This window comes from Capra hircus, chromosome 7 (genome assembly GCF_001704415.2).
Source record: "Capra hircus breed San Clemente chromosome 7, ASM170441v1, whole genome shotgun sequence".
NCBI classification, from domain to species: Eukaryota; Metazoa; Chordata; class Mammalia; order Artiodactyla; family Bovidae; genus Capra; species Capra hircus.
In genome coordinates, this window is record NC_030814.1 from 88945674 (window position 1) to 88967699 (window position 22026).

Genomic DNA, 22026 nt, shown 5'->3' on the forward strand with positions numbered 1-22026 from the left:
CCGTGTACAAAAGCCACTCCATGTTTCCTGTTTCTTGTTTGTACAGAAAGGATGTAGTCTGCTAGGCCTTTTCTGAATTCCAAAGAGCAGAGTCAAGCAGTCACTAATTAAGGAAGGGAAGGAATACAAAATCAAAGAAAAAGCCAAGAAATTGCTCTTTGTAGTTGAAACAACAGTTCATCTATAATCAGAGTCCTAGTTCCTCCTTGAGGAATATTTTCAACAATCCCATGCATATCTTAGAACTGTTCTGCAGAAACCAAGACCCCTATCCAGCTTGAGGGTGACGACTACATGCTGACCACAAGCACTAGACCCCAGACTGGACTAAACCAGGAGGTTAATGATTAAGATTCGTAAACATCACCCTGTTAACTTACCACCGACCAATCAGAAGAAAGTCAAGCACCCTGCAACCCCCGACACAAATGTTGCCTTTAAAAACCCTTTCCTGAAGGACTTCCCTAGTGGTCCAGTAGTTATGAATATGCCCTACAATGCAGGTGACACGAGCCTGATCCCTGGTAAAGGAACTAAGGTCCCACATGCCGCGGGGCAGCTGAGCCCAAGCTCAGCAACTAGAGAGTCCATGTGCTGCAATGAGGATCCCACATGCCACAACTAGGACCCCAGGCAGCCAAATTAAAAAAAAACCTTCCCCGAAAACAATCATTAGGGAGTTTGTGCCTCTGGAGCACGAGTTGCTCGTTCTCCTTGCTTGGCACCATCCAATAAAACACTGTGCTTTCCCTCAACACAAACCCCTGTCAATAGATTGGCCTTGCTGTGTGACAGGCAAGCAGACCTAAGTTTGATTCAGTAACAACTCTGGTGACCATGAAGGCACAGCCACCCTGAGAGGCATCTCATCACTGTACATCAGCCCCCGACTGACAGTGGCACTCAGATCTTGCCCACCAGGTGCCTGAGCACTTCTGTCTCAGGGACACCCCAAGTGCTTTCCACTAATGGCATCACTGGCCCACAGTGTTTTCAATGCCCTGGTAAAGGAAACAAGGTTCTGGTCCTGGTCTATAAGAGATCTCTAGTAAGTGGTGTAACCACTCATGTCCAGGGCATTCTTCCCTAGTGGGTTGCCTTGACTGGAATTTTCCTTTTGGGAGGTGGGGAGGTGTAGGACTCTGTCATCTGGTTTTGAGCACACTACCACTTTAATTGGACCTTCCTTTCCAGATCAAAGAGTCCCTTCACTGTCCATCACTGCCTGAGCAGTAATCGAGAAACTCCCTGTTACAGCAAGGCTCATCTGCACCCCCATTCTCATGCCAGGCAACTGTGACCCTGAGAAGACTCCAGATACTGATCTGCTAGTCTGTTTCTGCTAACATCACTCATGTGAAAGAACAATGGGTAATGAAAGCTATCTTCCATCTTGCAGTTCCCTAAGGTGTATTTTGCAAACCTGGAAGATCTTAAGCTGTACTCCCATGAAAAGAAAGACAATTATATTTAACTGTAACACCACATGGCCCTAATATTCTTTAGGCTCTAATGAACAATGACCCCTCAATTGTCTTTAGACTGTAACACCTACATTCAACTAGAACTGTTTTTTAAAAGGGAAAGAAAATGGGATAAAATTCCTTATGTAAAGGTTTCATGGTATTGCATCAAAATGAACTTGACTTTTTTCTTGGGAGTCTCAGTACATGAGTGTGAATTCTGTTTCCTCTCTGGTTTTGACCCTCATTAGGGGATCCTGGACCTGATTTGGGAGGATTTCTCACCATAAGGAGAGAAAGGAAATGGAAGGATTAATCATTCTCAGAGACACCCCTGACACTGATCCTCATTAGAGGACCCTGGTCTTCACCTTTGTTAGAGTCCTGGTAACTTAAATGTGGTCTAGACACTCAAGAAACTAACAGTCATGAGGCTGAGTCAGAGCTGGCAAGTTCAGCTAGAAGTGAGGCATGTGAACTGTTATATATAACATGTGAGTGTTATATATTGCTGTCTATGACTACTATTTGCTTATGAAAGCTCTTAAAAATTGGATGGTAATCCTAGCAAAGAATTATCATAAAAACAAAGAAATTTAATTTGTATAACAAATAGCTTGTGACACCAAAACAATGGATCTCAATGAAGGCAGCTACTCCCCTGACCAGACTGTTTTAGAAACTTGAGGGGGAGTTTCTGGTTCAGTTAAGGACACTATTAGTATTTGCAGGCAGGAGACTGGGATGCTGAACACCCTGAAGTAGGTGGGATGGTCACAATCATGAATGGTCCCATGCAGCTTTGAATGTCCTACCAGATAGTCACATGGGTGAAAAAAACAACTTATTAATTTAATTATCTGAATTTAGATCCTAACTCTACTTTACCTATAAAGACAAAGTGCTTTCCCATGGTAATAATAATATAGGAATGCAGGAAAACTGAGGAAAGAACTACTTTATTTTCCTCAGAACTCCACCAAGAGCTAGATACTACTGTAAAGGACCATGTCATTGAGTAACACCAAACAAGATGTTTAGATTACCAATTCAACATACTTGTAACAGTCTGCATTTGTGGGTATTGCAGTCATAATGATTTAAATATGCCTCTATTTATATATGTCAGAGTATGATCGCATATGAACACTTATATTATATATCAAAATACCAGTACTTTTTAAAAGTAATATTTTAAAAAATAAATAAATAAAAGTAATATTATAATTGGACAGTACATTGATATCTTTAAAATTATGTATATAGATTTTATCATCTATGAATTTTATTTTAGGATAATCAAAGGGGCATTACAAAATATATGTTATAAAAAAGGAACACTGGGTCTACTGTACTTGAGAACCACTGACAAGACTGTTTCTGAGAATAAATGTGACCTATAATTACTATTATAAAAATGGAAATGTTCTTTCCAAATGGTTTTTATTCTAATAATCTGTACAAATAACCAACTTTTAAAAGGTAAAAAGCATAGAATTAAGGGATCCATCAAAACCAAAGATGACCAGAAAAAAGAAACTTATCTGTATATTTGTTGTCTATACAACATTATGGATTAAGTCTTCATTAAGGTCCAACAAATTCAAATAATATTAACACCTACGCCTGTAACAAAAGTTCAATTCATGTAGTAAATTTTTTTTAAAAAGCTAAAATTTATTAAATACTTTATTATGTGTCAAGCAATAATCTTAAAATTCTGTATTAATTTATCCTTGGCAATAATACTATAAAGTAGATACTATTATTATTTCCATGTTCATGTGGCAAAACTAAGGCTCATAGAGGGTAAGTAATCTGCTTAAGAGATCAGAGCCAATATTCAAGCTAAGGTGTTAAAACCTCAGAAATCACCCTTTAATCCTTAATCCATTTTACCTTACACAAGCAAGTCAGGAAATTCCTCTAGGTTTCATTTTCTTACATTAACAAAATTAAACTGATGAAAGGTTAAATGAAATAAAATATGAACTACTACCACCATTTACTATACTAAATGCCTATTGCTGCATTATAAGAGCTTCTTAATAATACTCTATTATTCTATGGTTATTCTCAGTATATTCCACACTGTTCCACAATGGAGGCTACCACGATTCTATATTCTATTCTATTGTTATTCTAAACACATTATTCTCTAATTATTTTATTGACAATACAATTCCCATCAAAATTCCAATATTAATATTTTAAAGGCGAACCTTTGGTCTCATAAACCAAAATCTTAATATATTTGGCAATAATTACTAGTCATCTACCACTCGATTCAGCAATCCTGTTTCAGGAATCTATCCTCAGACAAGCCTGCACATGTATGAAATGGTGTAATGACAAGGTTAGTACAGAACTGTTTGTAAGAGCAAAAGATTTTAAACAACCCAACTGTTCATCAATAGCAGGGTGGCTAAGCAAACTAAAAGTTATGTCCATACTAAGGATTCTATGAGGCAGAAAGGGAAAAAAAAAAGACGAAAGAATGAAGAAGCATTTCTCTTTACTTATATGGAAAGACCGTCATAATCCATTGCTCAGTTAAATAAAAAAAAAAAAACAAAGTACAATGAGGGGGGAAAAGTCTTTCCAATAAATGGTGCTGAAGGACTTCCCTGGCAGTCCAGTGGTTAAGATTCTACACCTCCACCTCAGGGGGCGTGGGTTCAATCCCTGATTGGGGAGCTAAGACCCCACACAACACGCAGTTACAAAAAAAATAAAAATGGTGCTGAGACAACAGGATATCTGTATGTATGAGTGAAGCTGGTCCTCTAACTCACAAGACATATAAAAAATTAACTCAAAACGAACCAAAGACTAAATATAAAAGCTAAAACTATAAAACTCTTAGGAAGAAAACAATGGCATAAATCTTTGTGACCTTGGATGAAGCAATGATTTCTTAAATACAACACCAAAAACCACAAGAAACAAAACTAAATGCAGATAAAGCAAATATGATCAAAATTTTAAACTTTTATGCTCCAAAAGGACACCATCAAAACGTAAAAAGACAATCCATAAGAGAATGTTTTTGTAAATTCCTATTATCTGTTAACAAGCTTGCATTTAGAATATATAAAGAATTGTTGGTAAGTCACTAAGTCGTGTCCAACTCTTTGGCAACCCACACAAACCATGGCCCTCCCCAGGCGCCTCTATCCATGGGAATTCCCAGGCAACAATACTGGGGTGGGTTGCCATTTCCTGCTCCAAGGGATCTTCCTGACCCAAGAATCGAACCCACACTTCCTGCACTGGCAGGTGGATTCTTTGTCACTGAGTCACCAGGGAAGCTCCATATAAAAAATTATTAATATTCAATAAAAAATAAAGACCCAATTAAAAATGAACAATGGATCTGAACTGAAATTTCTCCAAAGACGACACACAGATAGTATAAAGAGATGTTCAATGTCATTAGCCATCAGGGAAATGGAAATCAAGCCCACAAATGAGATACCACTTTATACTCACTAAAATCGCTATAAAAAATGATGATGACAAGTGTTGATGAGGATATGGAGAAACTGAACTCCACAAATGAGATACCACTTTATACTCACTAAAATCGCTATAAAAAATGACAATAACAAGTGTTGATGAGGATATGGAAAAACTGAACTCCACAAATGAGATACCACTTTATACTCACTAAAATCGCTATAAAAAATGACGATAACAAGTGTCGATGAGGATATGGAGAAACTGAACTCCACAAATGAGATACCACTTTGTACCCATGATAACGGCTGTAATAAATGACAATAACAAGTGTCGATGAGGATATGGAGAAACTGGACTCCTCATACATTACTGACAGGAACGCAAAATGGTACAGCCACTGTGGGAAACAGTCTGGCAGTACCTAAAGCAGAATTATCACATTATCTAATGACTGCATTCATTGATATATAACCAAGAGAACTTTAAAAATATACAGTTCAAAGATACTGCAGGTTCAGTTCCAGACTACCACAATAAAGAGTACCATGGATTTTTGTTTCCTCAGTGGATATAAAAGTAATAGTTACATTATACCATCCATAGACTATAAATGTACAATAGCATTATGTTTAAAACATGTTTGTACCTTAATTTAAAAATATTTGATTGCTAAAAGAAATGTTAACCATCATCTGAGCCTTCAGCCAGTCATAATCTCTTTGCTAGTGGAAAGTTTAAAATACTGCAAGAATTACCAAAATGTAACACAGACACATGAATTAATTAAGCAAATACTGTTGGAAATACAGAGCTGCACAGACTTGTTCCATGCAGGGTTGCCACAAACCTTCATTTGTTTAAAAAGAAAAAAACAGTATCAACAAATATAATAAAGTGAAGCACTGTAACATGAGGTATGCTTGTATTCACACACAAACTTTTACAAACTGTTAAAAGGAAAAATGAAATACTGATCCATGCTACAACATGAACAGACCTTGAAAACATCAAAAAAAAGTGAAAGAAGCCAGACACAAAAGACCACAATTGTATGACTCCATTTAAATGGAATATCCAGAATAGGCAAATTCGTAGAGACAGAAAGTAAATTACTGGTTACCAGGAGGGAGGTGGGGAATGGACAGTGACACCTAATGGGCATGGAGTTTCCTTCAGGAATAATGAAAATGTCCTAGAACTAGATAGTAGTGATGCTTCCATGACTTTCTGAATATACAAAGAATCACTAAATTGTATACTTTAAAAGGATGAATATTATGCTATGTAAATTACATCTCAATTAAAAAAATGATTTGAGGAAGAATGGAGTCTGAGTCCCTTCGCTGTTCACCTGAAGCTACCACAACATTGTTAACTGGCTATACCCCAACACAAAATAAAAGTTTAAAGTTTGAGGGAAAAAAAGAAAAAATACTGAATGTGAATCAGCTATAATGAACCAATCCACAATTTTTGTGATTACCTGATAGTCATGCATATAATCTCACATTCCCCTTTTCTAAGATGTAGGATTAAAGCAGTGCCAATATATTACCCAAAAGTATACAAACTAGAGTTTCTCAATCAGAAAGTCTGGTTTTTCCTTCAGGCAGAAGATTAAAAACACAAATATTTGTGACAACATTCATAATTAGTATTAATACCTACATTTCTGACACTGTAAAAACTTAAAGAGTCTGCCTGCCAATGCAGGAGACATGGGTTTGATCCCTGGTCCAGGAAGATTCCACGTGCCACAGAGCAACTAAGCCCGTGTGCCGCAGCTGCTGAGCCCAGGCACTACAGCCCACAAACTGCAGCTACTAAGCCCCTGAGCTGCAACTACTGAAGCCCATGCACCCCAGAGCCTGTCCTCTGCAACAAGAGAAGCCACCACAGTGAAAACCCCACACACAGCAACTGGAGAGTAGCTCCCACTTGCCACAATTAGAGAAAGTCCACGCACAGCAACGAAGACCTAGCACAGCCAAAAATTAGTTAGTTACTCAAAATTTTTAAAAAAACCCACAACTTCTGACTTTAAATTCTGGAGTACTCTTGGGCATTCATACCAGAGAATGAAAACTTATGTTTGTGTAAAAATCTATGCGTGGAGGTTCATAGCAGCTTTACTCATAACAGCCCCAAACTGTACGTAGCAGGTGAATGGTTGTCCTTCAGCAGGTGAATGGTTAAACACACCCGCAATGTTACTCAGACATAAAAAGGAATGAGTAATTGATACATGCAACAGGTTGGATGAATCTCTAGGGAGTTATGCCAAGTCACAAAAGCCAATTCCAATAAGTTACATATTATACACTTACATTTACATTTACATAACACTTTTGAAATGACAAAACCATAGAAATGGAAAACAGATTAGGGTTGTCGGGGTTTGGGATGGGGACAGAGGGGAGTGGTCACCAGAGAGGTGGATATGGCTACAAAAGGGCAACATAAGGCATCTTTGAGATGGAACAGTTTAGTACCTGTTGCAGTAGTGGATATAATAATCTACACATGTGATAAAACAGTATACAACACAAATGACTACAAGAAAAACTGGGGCATTTGAACAATGGATTCAAATGGATTATATCTGTGGATTATATCAAGATCAATATCACGATCATGATACTCTTTGCGACCCCATGTAACTATAGCCCACCAGGCTCCTCCGCCCATGGGATTCTCCAGGCAAGAATACTGGAGTGGGTTGCCATTTCCTTCTCCAGGGGATCTTCCCGACCCAGGGATCGAACCCGGGTCTCCCACACTGCAGGCAGAGGCTTTAACCTCTGAGCCACGGGATCTTCCCATTTGCATTATAGCTTTGTAAAATGTTATCTCTGGGGAAAACTGTGTAAAGGGTAATCCTCTGTATTATTTCTTACAACTGCATGTGAATCTATCTCAATAAAAATTTTAGTTTAAAAAAAGGTGCAGATCAATGTATATAGGGTGCTACATTTAGAGTAAAAATAAAATTATATTTGTATTTACATAAAAACACTGAAAGGATACCGAAAGTGGTTATCTTTAGGGTGGGGAGAAACAGGGTAGGAACCAAGACTTTTCAATGCGTGTTTAAAATAGTTGTATTTTTGAAGCATGTTACCAAGTTTCCTGGTCAAAAATAATAAAATATTAAGAGTACCTTTTGTTCAAAGAAGAACTTAATTCAGTACACGTTCTCTTGCTCTGGAAAGTACTCCAATTTCAATTATCCTTACCTCTAACCTCTGTGTCTGATCCTTGCCCAAAAGGTCACGAACTTCTTCATTATATATTTCCAAATAAGATACTCGAACCAAAAATCTGTAAAGAAAACATCATTCTTAAATACAAAAAGAAAAAAGCAAGCAGTGAAATATTTATTAGAACAGTTTTAAAAACATGTTTATAAAGGTTGTACATCTTATGTTTGTACTTCTCAATATTAAAAAATAATTATTTTACCTCGTATCACCCTCTGCTTTTGCAATATGACCAAATATGTGAGCAAAGGAATTTGGAATGATTCCTCTAAGTTCAGGAACAGCTCGGACACCTTCCATGGTAAACGTTTTCCCAGTTCCAGTTTGTCCATATGCAAAAATAGTCCCTGAAAACAATGAAGAGAATCACTTTGTAGAGTCTGACGCTACAGAACAATAGCTCTTAAAATTAGTTCTTTTGACACTGTGACACAATTTCTAGCCTGGATTTAAAGTTTATTCTAATATAAATTTCTCCTTTATTACCAGCAATCACCATGAACTGTGGAGCACACGAGCACAGTACTGTTGAAGTTCTAGAGCCAATGAGATAAATGTAAAATCGAACAGTTTAGCTAATCCTAAGAAATTTATGTTTATGTTAATTACTTAATGCAGACATTAAATTGGAGAAGGTAGTATAGTAAAGGTTCCAGAGTAGAAAGACTTCAGCGTGAATCCACACATTTGCCACTTTTCAGACACATGACCTTAGAAACTATCTACCCAAAGATTATCTCCTCAAAAGTACAATGAGGATAAGAATAACTATTCTGCACTGATCACATGAAACAAGTAAGAATCCCATGAAACAATTTACTTCAAGCAACCAACATGACACCTAGCAAATAGCTTAATCCTAAAATAAGTATGTTATTTCAAAATAAAAGTTTTAAGTAACAGCTGTAAGGAACAGGGGGGATTAACAAAAGGAAGTGACAATATATTAAAAGTAATTACAGATACAACTTAGATTTTCTAAATATCCAAATTAATTCACTCAACAAACACTACACACCTGAGTCTGGCGTGGTGCTATGCTTCAGGGACACAATGACAAAGATAAACACAATCTGTAATCTCACGGTATGTGTCATCCTGGGGAGGACCTATTAGCCAAATAATCATAACCAAGATGAGTGCTGGGAAGGAGAAACACAGAGCTCTGCATGAGTCAGGGACATGATCGAGGCAAGAAAACTACGGAAGAAGGAAAGGGGAAGAGGTCAAAGAAGGCTTTCCAGAAGAGTCCATCTAATATATGAGCATGACTTAGAGACAGATGGACAGCAAAAGGCAAAAAAGAGAATGGAGATTTTGCAAAAATGCAAGGAGACCAGAATGGAAGAAACAGAGATGGAAAAGGACAGTGGATGCGGTTAGAGCTAAAGAAACAGGGGATTAATTACACAGGGTGATGAAGAACATGCTAAGGTTCTAGCTGCTGCTGCTGCTGCTGCTGTCGCTTCAGTCGTGTCAGACACTGCGACCCCATAGACGGCAGCCCACCAGGCTCCCTCGTCCCTGGGATTCTCCAGGCAAGAACACTAGTTTATCTTAAAAACAAACTGAAGACACAGAATGATTTTTCAGTCAAAAGAGTGTCACCATCACTGGCTATACTGTATACAAAGAACTGGAAAAAAGCATGGGAGAAGTGAAGAAACCAGTTAGAGGGCTGACACGGTTATCCAGGTAAGAGATAGTGCTGACAACAGAAGGGGATGAGAAAGATGGAAAGTATTTCACAGACATTTAGCAGTTAGAATCAAGATGCCTGGGAAAGAACTAGTCAAAAGGGGACCAGGGTAAAGGAAGAATTGAAGGTGACTTTCAAATTTCTGGCTTGACCAAGGGAATGTAACGCTAAGCTATATACTGAGGTGGTGAACAACACTGGAAGAAATAACAGTTTGAAACGGAAGATCATACACTGAGTTTGGAGGTACTGAGCTTTAAGTCTACGATACACTCAAATGGATGTGCCAAGCAAGCAGGCGGATGGATGAGATTCATTTGCCAGCTGGAGCTATGGCACTGGATAAGATTTCCTCAGGAGAGAGAACAGTAGATAGCCTAGGAAGTGACAGCATAAATGCAAAAGGTTGCTTAACTACTACCACTCTATTCAGTTAATACAAATGTCATCATTCTCAAACTTCTAATGAAAATAATCACAACATAAACCATTTCTATATGTGGGAATAAAAAAGTAAATTTTTTCTAACTCCCTAAATATTTCAAACTCTTTCATTAAGAATATAACTTACTACATTTAAAGGAGCTAAAAACACCATGAACTCATATATTGCATCTTAGAAAAGAGAAAACAGCTATCATTTACTGATCATCTGCTATGTGCTATGTCACATACTTTATATGCATTCCTATTTAATTTTCACCCCAATCCTAAGCGCTAGGCAGTATTTATATCCCCACAGTTTAGCTGAGGAAACAAAAGCTTAGAGAGGTTGAATTACTTGCTCTATGTCATTTTAATCTGAACATACTCCAGTTGGCTCCACAGCCCAAGTATTTTTTACCAGTATATAATGACCAAAAAAATTTTTTTAACTCAAAATTAATACCTACTTAAAGCAGAACTTCCTTAGTAGTACAGTGGATAGGAATCTGCCTGCCACCACAGGGGACATAGGCTGGATCCCTGGTCTGGGAAGATTCCACATGCTGTGGAGCAACTAAGCCTTTGTGCCTCTGAGCCAACACTCTAGAGCCCGCAAGCCACAACTGCTGAGGCTGTGTGGCACAACTATCTAAGTCTGCGCACACTAGGGGCCACAAGTTCCAACTACTAAGCCTCTGGGCCACAACTAATGAAGTCTGTGTGCCTAGAGCCTGTACTCTGCAACAAGAGAAGTCACTGTAATAATAAGAGGCTCACGCACCACAACAAAAAGTAGCCCCCACCTACCACAACTAGAGAAAGCATATGTAAAGCAACGAAGACCTAGCACAGCCAAAAAAATACATAAATAAAATGAAAGCAATTTCTATGAATGTATTAAATACATGATCACTACTAATTTTAAAAGTATATTAAGTAACTAGAGAAAGAAGAACAAACAAAACCCAAAATTAGTAGAAGGAAAGAAATCAAACAATCAGAGGAGAAGCAAATAAAGACAAAGAAGCAGAAATAAATGAAATAGAGACAAAGAAAACAATAGAAAAGAACAATCAAACTAAAAGTTGCTTCTCTGAAAAGATAAACAAAATTGATAAATCTTTAGCCAGACTCATTAAGAAAAAAGACGATTCACATCAATAAAGTTAGAAATGAAAAGGAAGTTATAATGGACACTGCAGAAATACAAAGGATCATAAAAGACTACTACAAGCAACTTAATGTCAATGAAATGGACAGCCTAAAGAAATGGACAAATTCTTAGAAATATACAACCTTCCAAGACCGAACCAAAAAGAAATACAAAATACAAACAGACCAATTACAACTTACAACAGGGATGGTCTTGATCACTGACTCCAGTAATGTTAAAGAAGCTGAAGTTGAACAGTTCTATGAAGACCTACAAGACCGTCTAGAACTAAAACCCAAAACATTCCTGAAATGTTCACTGATTCCTAAAATGCTCAATTCTCCTGCTCAAAATTCTCCAACCAGGCCCCAACTGTATGTGAACCGGGAACTTCCAGATGTTCAAACTGGATTTAGAGAAGGCAGAGGAACCAGAGATCAAATTGCCAACATCCGCTGGATCACAGAAAAAGCAAGGGAGTTACAGAAGAACATCTATTTCTGCTTTATTGATTACACCAAAGCCTTTGACCATGTGGATCACAACAAACTGTGGAAAATTCTTCAAGAGATGAGAATACCAGACCACCTGAGCTGCCTCCTGAGAAATCTCTATGCAGGTCAAGAAGCAACAGTTAGAACCGGACATGGAACAACGGACTGGTTCCAAATTGGGAAAGGAGTACATCAAGGCTGTATATTGTCACCCTGCTTATTTAACTTCTATGCAGAGTACATCATGAGAAATGCCAGGCTGGATGAAGCACAAGCTAAGATCAAGATTGCAGGGAGAAATATCAATAACCTCAGATACGCAGATAACACCATCCTTATGGCAGAAAGTAAAGAGGAACTAAAGAACCTCTTGATGAAAGTGAAAGAGGAGAGTGAAAAAGCTGGCTTAGAACTCAACATTCAAAAAACTAACCTCATGGCATCCGGTCCCATCACTTCATGGCAAACAGATGGGGAAACAATGGAAACAGTGACAGACTTTATTTTCTTGGGCTCCAAAATCACTGCAATGGTGACTGCAGCCATGGAATTAAAAGACGTTTGCTCCTTGGAAGAAATGCTATGACCAACCTAGACAGCATATTAAAAAAGCAGAGACACTGCTTTGCCAACAAAGGTCCTTCTAGTCAGAGCTATGGTTTTTCCAGTGAGAGCTGGACTATAAAGAAAGCTGAGTGCCGAAGAATTGATGCCTTTGTATTGTGGTGTTGGAGAAGACTCTTGAGAGTTCCTTGGGCTGCAAGGAGATGAAACCAGTCAATCCTAAAGGAAATTAGTCACGAATATTCATTGGAAGGAATGATGCTGAAGTTGAAGCTCCAACACTTTGGCCACCTAATGCAAAGAACCGACTCATTAGAAAAGACCCTCATGCTGGGAAAGACTGAAGGCAGGAGGAGAAGGGGACGACAGAGGATGAGATGGTTGCATGGCATCACCAACTCAATGGACATGAGTTTGAGCAAGCTCCAGGAGTTGGTGATGGATAGAGAAGCCTGGCATATTGCAGTCCATGGGTCACAAAGAGTCGACATGACTGAGCGACTGAACTGAAAATTAAAACTGATTTTACAACTCCCAACAAACAAAAGTCCAGGACCAGAAGGCATCACAGGCAAATTCTATCAAACCTTTAGAGAAGAGTTAATACCTCTGAAACTTTCCAAAAATTGCAGAGGAAGGAACACTTCCAAACTCATTCTATGAAGCCACTATTGTCCTGACACCTAAACCAGACAAAGACGCCACACACACAAAAAAAGAAAACTGCAGGCTCCAATATCACTGATGAGCACAGATGCAAAAATTCTCAACAAAATTCTCAGCAAACCAAATCCAACAATACATTAAAAGGATAATATACCATGATCAAGAGAGATTTATCCTGGGGATATAAGGATTCTTCAATAACCACAAATCAAGGAGTGTGATAAACCATATTAACAAACTGAAAGATAAAAACCATATGATCATCTCAATAGATGCAGAAAGTTTTTGACAAAATTCAACACCCATTTATGATCAAAACTCTCCAGAAAGTGGGCACAGAAGGACCCTACCTCAACATAATCACAGGCCATATATGACAAACCCACACATTCTCAACAGGGAGAAACTAAAAGAATTTCCTCCAAAATCAGGAACAAGACAAGATGTCCATTCTTGCCACTTTTATTCAACAGTTTTGGAACTCTTAGTTACAGCAATCAGAGAAGAAAAAGAAATAAAAGGAATCCATACTGGAAAAGAAGTAAAACTGTCACCATCACAGATGACATGATACTATACATACAAAATCCTAAAGATGCCATCAGAATGCTACTAGCACTCAGTGAATTTGGTAAAGTTGCAGGATACAAAGTCAAAACACAAAAATCTGTTGCAATTCTATATACACTAACAACAAACGATCAGACAGAGAAATTAAACAATCCTTTACCACTGCATCAAAAAGCATATAGTACCTAAAATAAACCTAAAGAGGCAAAAGACCTGTACTCTGAAAACTGTAAGACACTATAAAAGAAACCAAAGGTGATACAAACAGACGTAAAGTTATACCATGTTCTTGGACTGGAATAATCAACATTGTCAAAATGACTATACTACCCAAGGCAATTTACAGATTCAATGCAATCTCTATTAAATGACCAGTGGCGTTTTTCACAAAACTAAAACAAAAAAAATTTTAATGTATACTGTAACACAAAAGACCCAGAATAGCCAAAGCAATCCTGAGAAAGAAAAAGGAGCTAGAGGAATCAGGCTCCCTGATTTGAGACTATCTGACAAACCTACAGTCATCAAAATGGCATGGCCCTGGCACAAACCAGAACCATGGATCCATGTAACACGACAGAAAGTCCAGAGATAAACCCAAGCCCTTACTGCCAATTAACCTATGACAAAGGAGGCAACACTATACAATGGAGAAAAGACAGTCTCTTCAATAAATGGTGCTGGGAAAACTGGACAGCTACATGTTAAAAAAAAAAAAAATGAAATAAAACACTCCCTAACATCATACGTGAAAATTAACTCAAAATGGATTAAAGGTCTAAATGTAAGACCAGACACTACAGAACTCTTGGAGGAAAACATAGGCAGAATTCTTTGACATAAATCACAAGACTGTTTTCTATCCACCTTCTATGGTAATAATAATAATAATAATAATTGTATCTAATTAAACTTAAAAGTTTTTGCACAATGGAAACCATAAACAAAATTAAATGGAATGGGAAAAAAAATTTACAAAGTATGCCACTCATAAGAGATTAATCTGCAAAATATACCAACAGCTCATGCAGTTCTATATGAAAGAACCAAATAATCCAACCAAAAAACGGGCAGAAGACCTAAACAGACATTTCTCCTAAGAAGACATACAGATGGCCATAAAGCACATGAAAAGATGCCCAACATCACTAATTATCAGAGAAATGCAAATCGAAACCATAATGACGTATCACCTCACACCAGTAAGAATGACCACCATTAAAAAGTCTACAAATAATAAATGCTAGAGAGGGTGTGGAGAACAGAGAACCCTCCTACACTGTTGGTGGGAATATAAATTGGCATAACCACTATGGAGAACACTATGGAGGATCTTTAAAAAACTAAAAATACAATTATCATATGATCCAGTAATCCCACACCTGGGCATTTATCCAGAGAAAACCATAAATCAAAAAGATATAGGCACCTCAATGTTCATTAGAGCATGAGTTACAATACTCAAGGCATGGAAGCAACCTAAATGTCCATCAACAACAGAACAGATAAGAAGATGTGGTACCTATATACAATGGAACACTAGTTGGCCATAAAAAAGAATAAAACAATGCCATTTGAAGCAGCATGGATGGATCTAGAGATTATCACACCAAGTGAAGTCAGAGAAAGACAACTATCACATGATATCACTTACATGTGGAATCTCAAAAAAAATTATATAAATGAACTTGTTTACAAAACAGAAACAGACTTACAGTTACCAAGGGGGAAACTTGGTAGGCAGGGATAAGTTAGGAGTTTGGGATGAACAAAAACACATACTATATATAAAATAGATAATCAAGGACATACTGTCCAGCACAGGGAACTCAATTACTTGTAATAATCTATACAGGAAAAGAATCCAAAATAGATGGATATCTGTATAACCTAATCACTTTGCTGTACACCTGAAACTAACACAAAATTGTAAATCAACTATACTCCAATATAAAATAAAAATTAAATTTTAAAAAATTTTAAAATAAAAGGATACTAACATACAATATTAAAACTGAGAAAGGACCACAAATCTCCTAAAATTAAGGAATCTCATTCTCAGCAATGAGAATCCAAATTTACACTTTTTGTCACTCTTTATGTCACTTTACGTCACTCTTAATAAATCTAATGCTATCATTTCCTTCATATGAACTTTTAAAATGTTAGTTTTTAAAAACTAAAAATGGCCTGAGATTTTACCCAGTCTTCTCATTTTTAACTATCACTAATACTTAAAATGACAGAAGGTTCATCAAAAAACTGCACATGGATATTTACAGCAGCTATATATAACTGCCAAAACTTGGAAGCAACCAAGATTTCTTTCGTAGGCAGATAAAACTGTTCTACATCAGGGCAATGGAATATTATTGCTGATTAAAAAAGAGAGATGAGTTAATAAGTCATGAAAAGGCATGGAGGGAACTTAAGTGCATGTTACTATCAACCTGAAAAGGCAACATACTATATATATATATATATATATAAAACTCCAACTAGGTGACACTCTGGAAAAGGCAGAACTGTGGAGACAGTAAAAAGATTAGCGACTGCCAGGGTTTAAGAGGGAGGGAGGGATGAACAGGTGGAGTAAGGGGTGAAACAACTGTGTATGATATTACAGTGGTGAATAACTGTCATTACATATTTGTCCAAACTCACAGAATGAACACTATCTAGAGTGAACCCTAATGCAAACTATGGGGCTTGGAGGATAGCGGTATGTTAACACAGGGTCATCCATTTTAACAAATGTAACCACTGTGGTGCAGGATGCTGACAGCGGGAAAGGCTGTGCATTTTGGGACATAGGGGAACTCTCAGTACTTTGTTCTAGCAATCAGAATCCAACAACACATTGAAAAGATCATACACCATGACCAAGTGGGCTTCATCCCAGGGATGCAAGGATTCTTCTATATCCACAAATCAATCAATGAAATTCACCACATTAACAAATTGAAAAATAAAAGCCAAATGATTATCTCAATAGATGCAGAGAAAGCCTTTGACAAAATTCAACATCCATTTACAATAAAAACTCTCCAGAAAGCAGGAACAGAAGGAACATACCTCAACATAATAAAAGCTATATATGACAAACCCACAGCAAACACTATCCTCAATGGTGACAAATTGAAAGCATTTCCCCCAAAGTCAGGAACAAGACAAGGGTGCCCACTTTCACCGCTACTATTCAACATAGTTCTGGAAGTTTTGGCCACAGCAATCAGAGCAGAAAAAGAAATAAAAGGAATCCAAATTGGAAAAGAAGTAAAACTCTCACTGTTTGCAGATGACATGATCCTCTACATAGAAAACCCTAAAGACTCCACCAGAAAACTACTAGAGCTAATCAATGAATATAGTAAAGTTGTGGGATATAAAATCAACACACAGAAATCCCTTGCATTCCTATACACTAATAATGAGAACGTAGAAAAAGAAATTAAGGAAACAATTCCATTCACCATTGCAACAAAAAGAATAAAATACTTGGGAATATATCTACCTAAAGAAACTAAAGACCTATATATAGAAAACTAGAAAACACTGATGAAAGAAATCAAAGAGGACACTAATAGATGGAGAAATATACCATGTTCATGGATCAGAAGAAGCAATATAGTGAAAATGAGTATACTACCCATAGCAATCTACAGATTCAATGCAATCCCTATCAAGCTACCAGCAGTATTTTTCACAGAGCTAGAACAAATAATTTCACAATTTGTATGGAAATACAAAAAAACCTCAAATAGCCAAAGCAATCTTGAGAAAGAATGGAACTGGAGGAATCAACCTGCCTGACTTCAGGCTCTACTACAAAGCCACAGTCAGCAAGACAGTATGGTACTGGCACAAAGACAGAAATATAGATCAATGGAACAAAATAGAAAGCCCAGAGATAAATCCACACACATATGGACACCTTATCTTCGACAAAGGAGGCAAGAATATACAGTGGATTAAAGACAATTTCTTTAACAAGTGGTGCTGGGAAAACTGGTCAACCACTTGTAAAAGAATGAAACTAGATCACTTTCTAACACCATACACAAAAATAAACTCAAAATGGATTAAAGATCTAAATGGAAGACCAGAAACTATAAAACTCCTAGAGGAGAATATAGGCAAAACACTCTCAGACATAAATCACATCAGGATCCTCTATGATCCACCTCCCAGAATTCTGGAAATAAAAGCAAAAATAAACAAATGGGATCTAATTAAAATTAAAAGCTTCTGCACAACAAAGGAAACTATAGGCAAGGTGAAAAGACAGCCTTCGGAATGGGAGAAAATAATAGCAAATGAAGCAACTGACAAACAACTAATCTCAAAAATATACAAGCAACTTATGCAGCTCAATTCCAGAAAAATAAACGACCCAATCAAAAACTGAGCCAAAGAACTAAACAGACATTTCTCCGAAGAAGACATATGGATGGCTAACAAACACATGAAAAGATGCTCAACATCACTCATGATCAGAGAAATGCAAATCAAGACCACAATGAGGTACCATTTTACACTAGTCAGAATGGCTGCGATCCAAAAGTCTACAAGTAATACTGGAGAGGGTGTGGAGAAAAGGGAACCCTCTTACACTGTTGGTGGGAATGCAAACTAGTACAGCCACTATGGAGAACAGTGTGGAGATTCCTTAGAAAACTAGAAACAGAACTGCCTCATGACCCAGCAATCCCACTGCTGCGCATACACACCAAGGAAACCAGAACTGAAAGAGACACGTGTACCCCAATGTTCATCACAGCACTGTTTATAATAGCCAGGACATGGAAGCAACCTAGATGTCCATCAGCAGACGAATGGATAAGAAAGCTGTGGTACATATACAATATGGAGTATTAGGAGTATTACTCAGCCATTAAAAAGAATACATTTGAATCAGTTCTAATGAGGTGGATGAAACTGGAGCCTATTATACAGAGTGAAGTAAACCAGACAGAAAAACACCAATACAGTATACTAACACATATATATGGAATCTAGAAAGATGGTAATGATAACCCTGTATGTGAGACAGCAAAAGAGACACAGATGTATAGAAGAGACTTCTGGACTCTGTGGGAGAGGGAGAGGGTGGGATGATTTGGGAGAATGGCATTGAAACATTATACTATCATGTAAGAAACGAATCGCCAGTCTAGGTCCAATACAGGATACAGGATGCTTGGGGCTGGTGCACTGGGATGACCCAGAGAGATGATATGGGGAGGGTGGTGGGAGGGAGGTTCAGGATTGGGAACTCATGTACACCCGTGGTGGATTCATGTCAATGTATGGCAAAACCAATACAGTATTGTAAAGTAAAAAAATAAAAAATAAAGAGCACCAAATAAATAAATACATAACCTGAATATTCCTGTATCCATTAAATAAATTCAATCTGTAGCTAAAAACCTTTCCATGAAAAAAATTCCAGGCCTAGTAGGCTTCACTGGTGAATCCTACCAAACACTTAGAGAAGATATAATACTAATCCTAGGCAAATTTCTCCAGATAATTAAAAAGGAGGGAATACTTCTCAACTCATTCTATGAAACTAGCATTATTCTGATACCAAAACCAGATAAAGACACTACAAGAAAACTACATTACTTACATCCCTCATGGTCACAGTTGCAAAAATGTTAAACATTTTAGCTAATCAAATCTAACATTATACAAGAGGATAATATACCATGACCAAGGGGCATGCTGATTTCACATCTAAAAATGAATCAATGTAATGGACCATATTAAAAAACTTTTAAAAATAATTTAAGTGCAAAAAACTGCATTTGGCAAAATCTGATATACACTACTGAAAAAAAACCTCTCAGCAACCTAAGAACAGGCAGGAACTCACTCAATCTGGTAAAGCGTCTATGAAAAATCTACAGAGAACATCACATTGGTAAAAGTATGAATGCTTTCTCCCTAAGATTAGGAACAATACAAAAATGTGCCCCCTTACCATTTCTATTCTACACTGTACTGGAGGTTCTACTCCAGTCAGGGCAATTCAGGTAACAAAAAGACTGGAAAGAAAGAAGCCATTTTCAGATGAGCTCTCATGTGTAGAAAATCCTAGGGAGTTTATCCCCCCCCCCAAAAAAAAGCCTACTAGAAATAATAAATTTAGCAAGGTTGCAGTATACAAAATCAACATACAAAAATCAGCCGAAAAACGTGAGCTCCCACATGAGAGATCACACCCACCACATTGTCTATAATCAAAAAGACAAACAACAAGTTTTGGCAAAGATATGTGGACATGGGAAATCTCACATATTGCTGGTGGGACTGTAAAAGTGGTATAGCCATTGTGGAAAACAGACTGGCAGTTACTGTTTTTTTGTTTTTGGAGGGGGGGTTGTTTTTTTTAATTGAAGGATAATTGCTTTACAGAATTTTGCTGGTTTCTGCCAAACACGAACATGAAGGCAGTTAGCCTTTTGACTCAGCAGTTATATTCCTAGGTACCTAAGAAAACTGAAAATATATGTCCACATTAAAAACCTGTACAATGTTTTTGTGCAATGTTCTTGTACAATGCTCATAGCAACATTCTTCATAAAAGCTAAGAAATGGAAACAACCCAAATGTTCATCAACTGACGAATAAACTATATAGTATATCCAGACAACAGAACATCATTTGGCCGTAAAAAAAGAATGAAGTATGGATACATACAACAACATGGATGAACGTCAAAAATATCATGCTAGGATTTCCCTGATGGTCCAGCTGTTAAGAATTTGCCTGCCAATCAATACCAGAGACACACGCTCAATCCCTGGACTGCGAAGATTCCACATGCCATGGGGCAACTAGACACGCGCCTAGGCTCTGCAACAACAGAAGCCACTGCAGCTAGAGACAGACCCAGTGCAGCCAGGAAGACCCAGTGCAGCCAAACAATACAAGTAAGTACATTTTAAAATCATGTTAATAAGAAGCCAGACACACCAGAATAAATGGTATGTGATTCTACACATTAGAAACGCCCAGACGAGGCAAACTCATACACACCAAGTAAGTGATCACCAGGGTAGGAGAGAGAGAATTGGGAGTAACTGCTAATGGGTACAGAGTTTCTTTGAGGGGTGATGGAAATGTTCTAGAAACAGATACACTGTTGCACGTATGAAGGTACTAAAAGCCCCTCATTTGTGCAGTGTAAAATGGTTAAGATAGTGAACTTATTAGGCCTCCCTGGTGGCCAGGTTCGATCCCTAGGTCAGGAAGATCCTCTGGAGGAGGGAACAGCAACTCACTCCAGTATTCTTCAAGAATTCCATGGACAGAGGAACCTGGCGGGATACAGTCCATGGGGTCGCAAAGAGTCAAACATGACTGAAATGACTAACAGTTTACCTCTTACTCATGTTATTTAAAATTTATCTCAATTTAGAAAGTCTAAAATAATCTACTGCGTTTCTATACATGAACAATGTGCAATTTCCGAAAGAAAATTATGAGAACAATTCTGTTCACAATAAGCATCAAAAAAATACTTAAGAAAGTTTACCAAAAGCAGTACAAGATCTGCAATTAAAAACTACAAAATACTGATGAGAGAAATTAGGACATAAATAGATATATCATGTTCATGTATTGGAAGATTCAATACTGTCAGAATAGTAATTCAACACAATCCCTACCAAAATCCTAGGTGGTTGTGTGTGTGTAAATTGACAATGTGTTCCTAAAACTTTTATATAAAAATGCAAAGGACCTAGAAAAGTAAAAACAACTTTGACAGAGTAGCAAAATTAGAAAACATACACTACCTAATTTCAAAACATTTTACAAAGCTATAGTAATTAAAACAGGACAGACATGGAATAGAAGACAATCCAGAAATAAGCCCACCTATTTCCGGTCAGTTGAATTTTGACAAAATTACCAAGTTAATTCAATAGAGAAAGAGCATTCTTCTCAATAAATGATGCTGGAACAATTAGATATCCACAAGCAAGATAAGGAAAAAAGGGAAGGAGACAGAGAAAGGAAAAAAAAAAATCACCCTAACTTTACATCGTATATAAAAATTAAAATGGGCCAGAGGGCTTTCCCAGTGGCTCAGTGGTAAAGAATCTGCCTGCCAATGCAGGAGACACGGGTTCAATTCCTGGTCCAGGAATCTCACAGGCTATGGAGCAACTAAGCCCATGTGCCACATATACTGGGCCTTGTGCTCCACCGAAGGAGATGCCACTGCAATGAGAAGCCTGCACACTGCAACTAGAGAGCA

At 37.5% G+C, this 22026-nt stretch overlaps 1 protein-coding gene across 8 annotated transcripts in view; it reads right to left on the reverse strand.

The window, feature by feature from the left end:
* The window catches only part of KIF3A (kinesin family member 3A), an 82055-nt gene that overhangs the window by 53913 nt on the left and 6116 nt on the right, over nucleotides 1-22026 (reverse strand). For all 8 annotated transcript variants that reach the window (XM_018050734.1, XM_018050737.1, XM_018050738.1 and 5 more), the window contains exons 3-4: nucleotides 8388-8532; nucleotides 8162-8246 (exon numbers count right to left, since the gene is read on the reverse strand). In XM_018050734.1, the coding sequence (XP_017906223.1) occupies nucleotides 8162-8246; nucleotides 8388-8532 (230 nt within the window). The remainder of the gene's footprint in view (nucleotides 1-8161; nucleotides 8247-8387; nucleotides 8533-22026) is intronic.